Source organism: Podarcis cretensis (genome assembly GCF_951804945.1).
Source record: "Podarcis cretensis genome assembly, chromosome: 16".
NCBI classification, from domain to species: Eukaryota; Metazoa; Chordata; class Lepidosauria; order Squamata; family Lacertidae; genus Podarcis; species Podarcis cretensis.
The window spans coordinates 38137479-38147337 of NC_137186.1; the positions used below are offsets into that span (position 1 = coordinate 38137479).

The 9859-nt window shown below is 45.1% G+C and overlaps 1 protein-coding gene and 1 long non-coding RNA gene across 3 annotated transcripts in view; one reads left to right on the forward strand and one right to left on the reverse strand.

The window, feature by feature from the left end:
• LOC307205126 overlaps nucleotides 1-9859 on the forward strand; it is a 449333-nt gene that overhangs the window by 272414 nt on the left and 167060 nt on the right. The gene's annotated exons all lie outside the window — the stretch shown is intronic.
• LOC307204694 (transmembrane protein 132C-like) overlaps nucleotides 1-9859 on the reverse strand; it is a 254340-nt gene that overhangs the window by 155178 nt on the left and 89303 nt on the right. For both annotated transcript variants that reach the window (XM_079956509.1, XM_079956510.1), the window contains exon 2: nucleotides 7657-8545. In XM_079956509.1, coding sequence (XP_079812635.1) covers nucleotides 7657-8545 — 889 coding nt within the window. The remainder of the gene's footprint in view (nucleotides 1-7656; nucleotides 8546-9859) is intronic.

A 9859-nucleotide genomic window follows, 5' to 3' on the forward strand; every position in this document is an offset into this window, starting at 1 on the left:
GGAATTTTGTACTGTTGGTACAAAAGTAGTAGTAGTAGTAATTTACCTATTTATCTACTTGCACTAGCGTGCTTTCGAACTGCTAGATTGGCAGGAGCTGGGACAGAGCAACAGGAGCTCACCCTGTCACGGGGATTCGAAATGCTGACCTTCTGATTGGCAAGCACAAGAGGCTCACTGGTTTAGACCACAGCACCACTGCTGCAGCGGGAAGGTACATGGTATTTCCGTGCGCTCTGGTTTCTGTCATGGTGTTCCATTGCGCCAGAAGCGGTTTAGTCATGCTGACCACATGACCCAGAAAGCCATCTGTGGACAAACACCAGCTCCCTGGTCCTGAAAGTGAGATGAGTGCCGCACCCCATAGTTGCCTTTGACTGGACTTAACCGTCCAGGGGTCCTTTACCTTTTACCTAGTAGTAATTTATTCTTATTATTTAGTGCCCAAGTTTCATCCCTGGCTCAAAGAGATTAGTTAAATAAAATAATATTAGTTAAATAAAATACTTACTTGGAGTGAAGTCTTTATTCTTGCTGATTACCCATTTTATTTATCAGGATTCTGCCGTGCATCTGTTTCCTCCCACCCCAAATGTAGCCACATAGCTTCCCACAGAAAACAAGAAAACAACATCCATTCAGGCTGCCTTTTGCACTAAACAGGCCTAGGTGATGTATTGATACATCACCCAGGACTGGTATGAACCAGGCAAAAGAACTCAAAGGGGAAGTAAAGCAAGGCTAGTGTGCAGGGTGACTTGGAGACAGTCCCAAGGGTCAGACAGGCAGGCTAGAGTGCTGCCTTTGGCTCCTGGGTTTAATGTTCACCATCCCTGATGCAGAGTATTCTATAAAGTGGTAGTATTCTCTCCTCGTCTCCCGCTCCCTCTCCTGCTCTCTCACCACCTACATTTAATCTTCAGCTTTGCTAGTATCAAGAACACCACATTTTTCTTTACATCTGTTTTCTATCTGACTAAGAGGCCATGCATTCTGATTAATCCTAGAGGCGGACCAAAATAGCAGGTTGGGTTCTGCATTTCCAAAGGGAGAATGTCCATTGCTGCTGCGTCCAGCAAAGCCTTTCTACGAGCAGACTCCATTTTTGTGTGCCTAGCATGGAGTGAAACACAAGAACGTAATGTCATTGGTTCATCCAGTTCAGTACTGTCTACACTGACTGGCAGTGCCTCTCCAGGGTTTGAAACAGAAGACTTTCCCCGTCTTAGCTGAAGATGCCAGGAATTGGGACCTCCTGCATGCAAACTACATGGTCTGTTGCTGAGCTATGAAGCTTCCTAAAAAGATAACGTGAGGTTCTAGTCCTCGTGGATCTGAAAGAAGGGCAAAATGCAATAGGAACATAGGAACATAGAAATGTCAGGCCATTGGTTCATCTATCTAATTTTTTCCACTGTCATCTGCCATTATGGGGCAACATCTTGTACCTAATCCCATGTAAGACCTGCTGTCATTGGGAAATGATATCAACCCAAATGTCAAGCACAAAGAGTTGATCTTCTTTCGTACGACAGGAGCAAGACAAATACAATGGAAGCTCGGTTCTTGAAAATCTTTGTTGAATGATTTGGAAACTGAATGTCGGAAACCCGGTAGTAATTGCTTCCATTTTTGAACGTGCCTCGAAAGTCAAACGGCTTCCAATGCATGTTTTCCCCATTTTTTCAAAGGATTTTGCCAACAACCCATTGATCCTCGGGTTTTGAACGTTTTGGAACAGTCTTCCGGAACGGATTATGTTCGAAAACCAAGGTTCCACTGTAGTTGCTTTCAACTGGGAAAAAACCTTCCTCCTGCCACAGAAGGTTGGATTGAATACATGTAAAATATAGTATTTCTGCTTATCTCACCATTCTTCTAATTTTCTCATCTTTACAATTTTAAATTCAGTTCTCCACATTTGCATATCAGCTGGCAATTTATTTCTGGTTTGCTTTTTCTGTTTTAAAAAAAGCCTTCATGAAAATTCATCATCATTTTTGTGCAAATTTCCATGAACAATGAACAAATGCATTGCTACCTCCCCCTCCCCCCCGGGCTTTAAATTGCTTTTATATATTGCATTTTACCTTCTCAGGTTTTTACTGTGAAAAGTGACTGATAAATGTACCGTATATTTTTTTTGTTTGACATGCTCAGTAACATGAACATTTTTTAAAGGCACACTTTATCCTAGTATATGCATTTTTTTTAAATACATCACTTGGCTGGAAAACTCCACAGCAAAATTTGAAGAAGCAAGCTTTTCAAAGGGTGGCTGCAAGTTGTTTGCATATTGTTTCAGGAAGTGAAAATTAAGGAGGTTCTTCTTTCATCGCAAACAGAAATGAATCTCTCCCCCACCTGTATTCATGGGGAGCAGTTTGAGGGAATGCCAGATAAGGAGTAAAAACCTAGAGCAATGTCCGTTTTAGGATGCTGATGTAAGAGCAGCACAGTGTTTAGTCCAGTCTCCCATTGCACCATTTCTTTTTGTGTATGTTTGTGTGAATGCTTTTTATTAACTTATTATTACAGCATATACACACATGACACTTAGAAAATAAACTACAAAAGAAAACACAAAATAAATGATAAACAGATATTCATAAATCCTCAAATATCTGCACATGGACTTATGTTATCTAATCTTTAGTTCTTATTCTATTCTAATAGACTTCCTCCTCAACGTGGTTCTGATTTTAAACTTGATAAACTGTTTCACTGCACCATTTCTAAAGGTTGCAGCAGAAGTCTTTACAATCAGCCTCAGACGTTCCACTCAGCTGGCAGGTGTCACGCAGATTATCTCATCAACTTAACCAAAGCTGCTTCCAGGACAATCAGTTTCCTTTCCTTCCCCCATATTTTTACAAGGTTGGAGACAAATAATACCTCCCCCAAGAGCTGAATGTGATATGCAGTTGTGCACACATGGATTGGTTATAGCAGGACAAACATAGGAATCTTCCCTCTATTGAGCCAGGTGATGGGTCTACCTAGCTCAGTATTGTCTACACTGACAGGCAGCAGCGTGCCAGGTTTTCAGACAGGGGTCCTTTCCAGCCCAATTTAAAGATGCCAGAAACTGAAATGGACACTGTGCACAGCAGATGATCTATCATGGACCAATGGCTCTTCCCCAAATAAATATCCAACTTAAAACTTGATATCAGAACATAGGAAATTGCCTTATACAGAGTCAGACCACCTGGACTGGCTTCCTAGGATTTCAGACTATACGTCCTCCTTGGTCCTACCTTGGAGGTACCAAGGATTGAACTGGGGACCTTCTGCATGCAAAGCAGATGCTCCACCTCTGAGCTACAGCACCTCCTCTTGCAATGTGTCTGTGTCAAAGGGTCTTGAGCTGGGCTTGAAGCAGGAACCAGGACTGATGTCAATCATAGAATTATAGTATCGTAGAATTGTAGAGTTGGAAGGTACCCCAAAGGTCATCTGGTCCAAGCCTCTGCAATGCAGGAATCTCAGTTAGCATCCATGACAGATGGACATCCAACCTTTGCTGTAAAACCTCCAAGGAAGGAGAGCCCACCATCTCCCTAAGGAGACTGATCCACTGCCGAACAGCTCTTACGGTCAGAACGTTCTTCCTAATGTTTAGTCGGAATTTCCTTTCTTGCAGGTGGGTCGCTTCCCAGATTACTGCATCCCTCTCTGCACAGTATTTCAGTCAGATATTGGCAGGTTTAAGGACACTGACAAACTGGAACGTGTCCAGAGGAGGGCAACCAAAATGGTCAAAGGCCTGGAAACGATGCCTTATGAGGAACGGCTAAGGGAGCTGGGCATGTTTAGCCTGGAGAAGAGGAGATTAAGGGGTGATATGATAGCCATGTTCAAATATATAAAAGGATGTCACATAGAGGAGGGAGAAAGGCTGTTTTCTGCTGCTCCAGAGAAGCGGACACGGAGCAATGGTTCCAAACTACAAGAAAGAAGATTCCACCTAAACATTAGGAAGTACTTCCTGACAGTAAGAGCTGTTTGACAGTGGAATTTGCTGCCAAGGAGTGTGGTGGAGTCTTCTTCTTTGGAGGTCTTTAAGCAGAGGCTTGACAACCATATGTCAGGAGTGCTCTGATGGTGTTTCCTGCTTGGCAGGGGGTTCGACTCGATGGCCCTTGTGGTCTCTTCCAACTCTATGATTCTATGATTCTATGATTCTATGATTCTATGATTCTAGGTTTACATCAAGATCATGACTAGGTGGCAGATAACCACCATTTTTAAATTTCCCCATGACAGACTCATCGAACTGTAGGATTGGAAGGGGCCCAAAGAGTCATCTAGCCCAACCCTCTGCAATGCCCTGCAATGCTTCATTAGGGACAGTACTGTACTGTTTTTGAGGGACAGGGGGCAGGCAAGTGTGGGGGACTCCCTGGTCCTGAATGGGGTAACTGTGCCCCTGAAGGACCAGGTGCGCAGCCTGGGAGTCATTTTGGACTCACAGCTGTCCATAGAGGCGCAGGTTAATTCTGTGTCCAGGACAGCTGTCTATCAGCTCCATCTGGTACTCAGGCTGAGACCCCACCTGCCTGCGGACTGTCTCACCACAGTGGTGCATGCTCTAGTTATCTCCTGCTTGGACTACTGCAATGTGCTCTACGTGGGGCTACCTTTGAAGGTGACCTGGAAACTACAACTAATCCAGAATGCGGCAGCTAGACTGATGACTGGGAATGGCCACCAGGACCACATAACACTGGTCCTGAGAGATCTGCATTGGCTCCCAGTACGTTGCCGAGCACAATTCAAAGTATTGGTGCTGACTTTTAAAGCCCTAAATAGCCTCCTCAATCCTGTATACCTGAAGGAATGTCTCCACCCCCATCATTCTGCCCGGACACTGAGGTCCGGTGCCGAGGGCCTTCTGGTGGTTCCCTCATTGCGAGAAGTGAGGTTACAGGGAACCAGACAGAGGGCCTTCTCGGTACTGGTGCCCATGCTGTGGAGCACCCTCCCATCAGATGTCAAGGAAATAAGCAGCTATCTTATTTTTAAAGGACATCTGAAGGTAGCCCTGTTTAGGGAAGTTTTAAATATTTAATGCTGTATTGTTTTTAACACTCGACTGGGAGCTGCCCAGAGTGGCTGGGGAAACTCAGCCAGATGGGTGGGGTATAAATAATAAATTTATCATCATCATCATCATCATCATCATCATCATCATCAGAATGTCAACAGCAGTGGCCAAACTTGGTCACTTGGTGCTGACAAGAATACTGGGAATGGTGGTAAATTAATGTATGGTGCAGGGCTAGGCAATAGGAGTGTACTAGCAACTGCCCAGTGCGACAACCTATTGACACTGGATTTCATGGAACCTAATCTAGAACATTAGAACATAGCAGTGGAAGATAGGAGTGCCTGGTGTGCTCTGGTCCATGGGGTCACGAAGAGTTGGACACAACTAAACGACTAAACAACAACAATCTAGAACATAATGGACACACACACAGGCTTTATAATCTTCATCAGTCACAGAACATAGCAGTGATGGCCCCTACAATAGTACTACGCCTGTGGCTTCCCTAAGCCTGGTATAAGTCAGTGTGGTGTAGTGGTTAGAGCAGTGTTTCCCAACCTTGGGCCTCCAGATGTTTTTGGCCTACAACTCCCATCAATCCTAGCTAGCAAGACCAGTGATCAAGGATGATGGGAATTGTAGTTCGAAAACAGCTGGAGGCCCAAGGTTGGGAAACACTGGGTTAGAGTGTCAGACAAGGGACCTGAGAGACCTAGGATCAAGCCCCTGCTTGGTCATGGAGCTCACTGGTCAGTGACTTTGGGCCAGTCACTGCCTCTCAGTCTAGGCTGCTGTGGAGATTAATTGAATAGCAAAACCATGTACATCACCTTGAGCTGCTTGGTGAAAAAAAGTTGCATATAAATGCAATAAATATAAGAAAAAAGAAAATAAAAAATGGCCGTCTAATCTTCACAGCCAGTGGAGCAGCATTCCTGGCTAGTGAACTTCAGATTCTGGCTCAAATCCTTATTCTAGTAAGTGGCGCCAGGGCAGCAACATAATGGTAAATTTTGAAGCTGCTTATTTTGGAGGTGCTTGCCATGATAGCTCCTATGACTATGCCCCCAAGGAGAGTCTGAAATGCAGGCAGCTCTCCCTCCCCTATCTATATATCCACGCACACATACAGTATATACCGCAATGCCCAATTTATTAGTACCAGCATGAGTGCAATCTTATGCATAGTTTCTTTGGAGGAAATTCCTCTGAACTCAGTGCTGTACAAAGCACATTGACCTTTCAACCAAATAAGGACTTTGGCAAGCTGGAAATGAAATTGTCTGCTTTTAATTAGGGATGAAAACAACCTTGCAAAGAAGTGCAATCATTTAAACCATTAGTGGGAACGAGGGACACCTTCAAAGAAAAGGAAGGGCGTATCCAATCTCTGCTTGATCATTCCGCCCCCCCCCCCTTCACTGCCTTCTTCAGTGTTAAGCTGTCACAAACAAACTTCCAGTTACAGATAGGTAGCCGTGTTGGTCTGCCATAGTCAAAACAAAATAAAAAAATTCCTTCCAGTAGCACCTTAAAGACCAACTAAGTTAGTTCTTGGTATGAGCTTTCGTGTGCATGCACACTTCTTCAGATACCTGAATGTGTGCATGCACACTTCTTCAGATACTTCTTCAGGTATCTGAAGAAGTGTGCATGCACACGAAAGCTCATACCTAGAACTAACTTAGTTGGTCTTTAAGGTGCTACTGGAAGGAATTTTTTTATTTTGTTTTGACAAACAAACTTGAAAGCCTTGTTATCACCTCATTTGGTCAACAGAGCAGGCGGGGCCCATCAGTTACCCAAGCGTTCCAGCAGAAGATGTCTTTACCGCTGCTCTGAAAAATGTCCCAGAGCTGCATTCGTATTCACCTACATCAGGGTTTTTGGGCTAGAAACCATAGCCACTGGTCAAGATTCAGGCGTGCCAACTCACTAACTGGCCCTGGCTGTGACAGTCTACAAACTGGAAGCAACAATAGCAAGATCATAACCCTTCAACTCTCTTTTAGAAATTATTTTCTGTTTCTAGCCTCCGGAGGGCTATCTGCCCCAAAAAGCTATTACCCCCCTCTCCACTATGATCAGTCCTGCATTAATGTAATTCATATAAGCTTGAGACATAAATATGTTCATGTGTGGAATCCTTGGGGAAACCTTCAGTTGCCTAAAGCTCTGGAAGAGCAGTTGTGACCTTTATCGCAAACATCCCTTGACTGCAAAGCATAGAAATCAAAGGGAAAATACATAAATAAAGCTTGCCCGATATTTTTGGTTAAAGTTCTTTCATCTGGGATGTGGAAACCGAGGAAGATGCCTCGTGCAGAGTCAGGCCATTGGTCCATGTAGCTCTGCACTGTATCCACTGACTGACAGTGGCTTTCTTGGTTTCAGACGAAGCACATTCCCAGTCCTACCTGGAGATTCCAAGGACTGAACCTGGGACCTTCTGCATGCAAAGTAGATGCTCTGCAACTGAGCTAATGCCTTTCCCCCAATCTAAGCTTGCCAGTGTCAGCAGAGAGCAGCCAGCTGAAAAGCCAATCCACCCGCCAATCACACCCAGCAACACAACACAGAGCAGACATGCAAACTCATTATACCTCAGGATGAATTGGTCCACAGTGATGTTGTTGGTGACCGTCACCAGAGCACTCACAACTTCTCCTTGTCTGATGGGTTTTGCTGGCAACCAGATGACGACGTTGCTGTCGAGCCACAGCTCTGTCAGTTGAGAGCTCTCCGGGGTCCTGTAGAGAGTGATGGAACCAATTCTCTGCAAGTGGGACATGGTTTCCCCTGACCCTTCCTTCCCTGGGCGGATGGCGTTCCCCTTACGGATGTCTTCCGAAGTACACTCTGTATTTTCATCTGCAGGCTGAATGGTGTAGTAAAGCTCCACTGAGCTCCCTTCAGACTGATTGGATGCTTTTTTGCGGCCGGTGACAACCGTTGCTGGGTTAAACCAGGTGGGCTGAAGTTCCAGGTCAGCCACACACAAGCCCAGATGACCCTTCAATCTGCAGCTGCCCCGAACCTCCCGCGTTTCCCGAAAGGCAAAGACTCGCATGCAAGGCAGCTGCTCTGTCATGCTGTAGTCATCCCAATCTCTTCCCACAATGTAAAAAAGAACTTGGACTTTGGGCCTGGTCAAATAGACCTTTTCACTCATGATGTACGCTTTCAGCTTCCAATTGAACGTAAATTTGTTGGTGGATCCAAAAAAGCTTGAGGTCAGCAGCAGGTCCTGGGGCACAGCCTGTTCCACAGAGAAGGGCCCATAACTAGCATTGATCACAGGGGTCTTCTTGGCTTTGTAGGTGAAGAAGGTTTCCATCCGAGATTGCAAACTGGAGTTCCGCATGAACTCCTGGTTAGTTTCTTTGAGGAAAAATGAACTCTCGGTGCTGGAGATCTGATATCTTACAGGTAGATATGTTGGCAGAGAGGAAAACTTCTGAATGTTGTCTGAGGCCCCACGGCCAATGGTCACTGTTGGCAAAGAAGGAGGCAAAAAACAAAGAACAAGATGGGTCAGACAAGACAATGTCCAGTTAGCTATTTGTGCAAGATAGCTCCAGTTTGGTTCAGGGCCCAATTTTGTGTCCTTGATCGTTCCATGCCCAATATGATCTGAGGCCTGAATGGAATTAGGGACCTTGCAACCTGCTAAAGTTGGCTGTTGTGGGGGCAGAGTGGGGAGATTCCTGGACTACATCATCTCCCATTCTCTGTCTCCCCTCCCCACCACATGCTTCATATCCCCTCCTTGACAGATCCAGAGCACCCTGGGTGACTCTGACCCCATCCAGTGCAACCCAGGGTTACCACAACCCACTCTGGACAAATCCCGGATCAGCCCAATTCAGTTTGAGATCTGGGATTTCTCCAGACCAGATGCAGTTATGGCTGCAAATGAAGTTTTATCAATCAGTGTCTCAGGAGTGGAGACGTATCAGGAGAGGGAACGTCATGCCCAGGGGGCCAGATGCAGACCTCAACTTTTCTCTATCTGGCCCCCTGGACTCTCTTGAGGCAACATGTTCTCTCTCCAGACCATAATGTGCTCTGTACCCTCCTTGAATGTTCCTCTTCCTTCCTGAATTTGTCCAATCTCCCATTTCAATGATCTAAGCCAGGGGTTATCATTATATCTTGTGGTAGCGGATCTGATTAAAAAATGCCCTATGTGATAAATAACTTTCCTTTGTCTGAACATAAGAAGAGCCCTGCTGGATCAGATCAAAGGTCCATCTAGCCCAGCATCCTGTTTTCACAGCAGCCAGCCAGATGCCTCTGGGAAGCTTGCAAGCAAGACCTGAACATAACAGCATTCTCCCCCCCTTGTGATCACCACCAAATGGTATTCAGAAACATGCTGCCCCCAGTAGCATAGGTAAAACATAGCCATCGTGCTGATAGCCATTAATAGCCTCCCGCTCCATAAATTAGTCTAGTCCCCTTTTAAAGCCATTCAAGTTGGTGGCCATTACTACATTTAGTAGGATCAAATTCCACACTTTAGCTATGCCCCGTGTGAAAGCTCTTTCAGTTGTCTGTCCTGAATCTTTTATTCTGACCCAAATCTAGCATCAGGCAAATTATTATTGAGCTGAAATAAACTGGATTTATCATAGTCTTGCATCTTGGAGCATGGTTGCTATTATCATCATCATCAAACCTTTTATTGGCGTCACATACAAACATCACATATCCCTTCTGCCCTTAAGGTCTTCAACGCCAAAATTACAGCTCAATTGCTCTATGGTATTCCAGTCTGGCTGCCAGGGTTTACCCAGTTGGTAG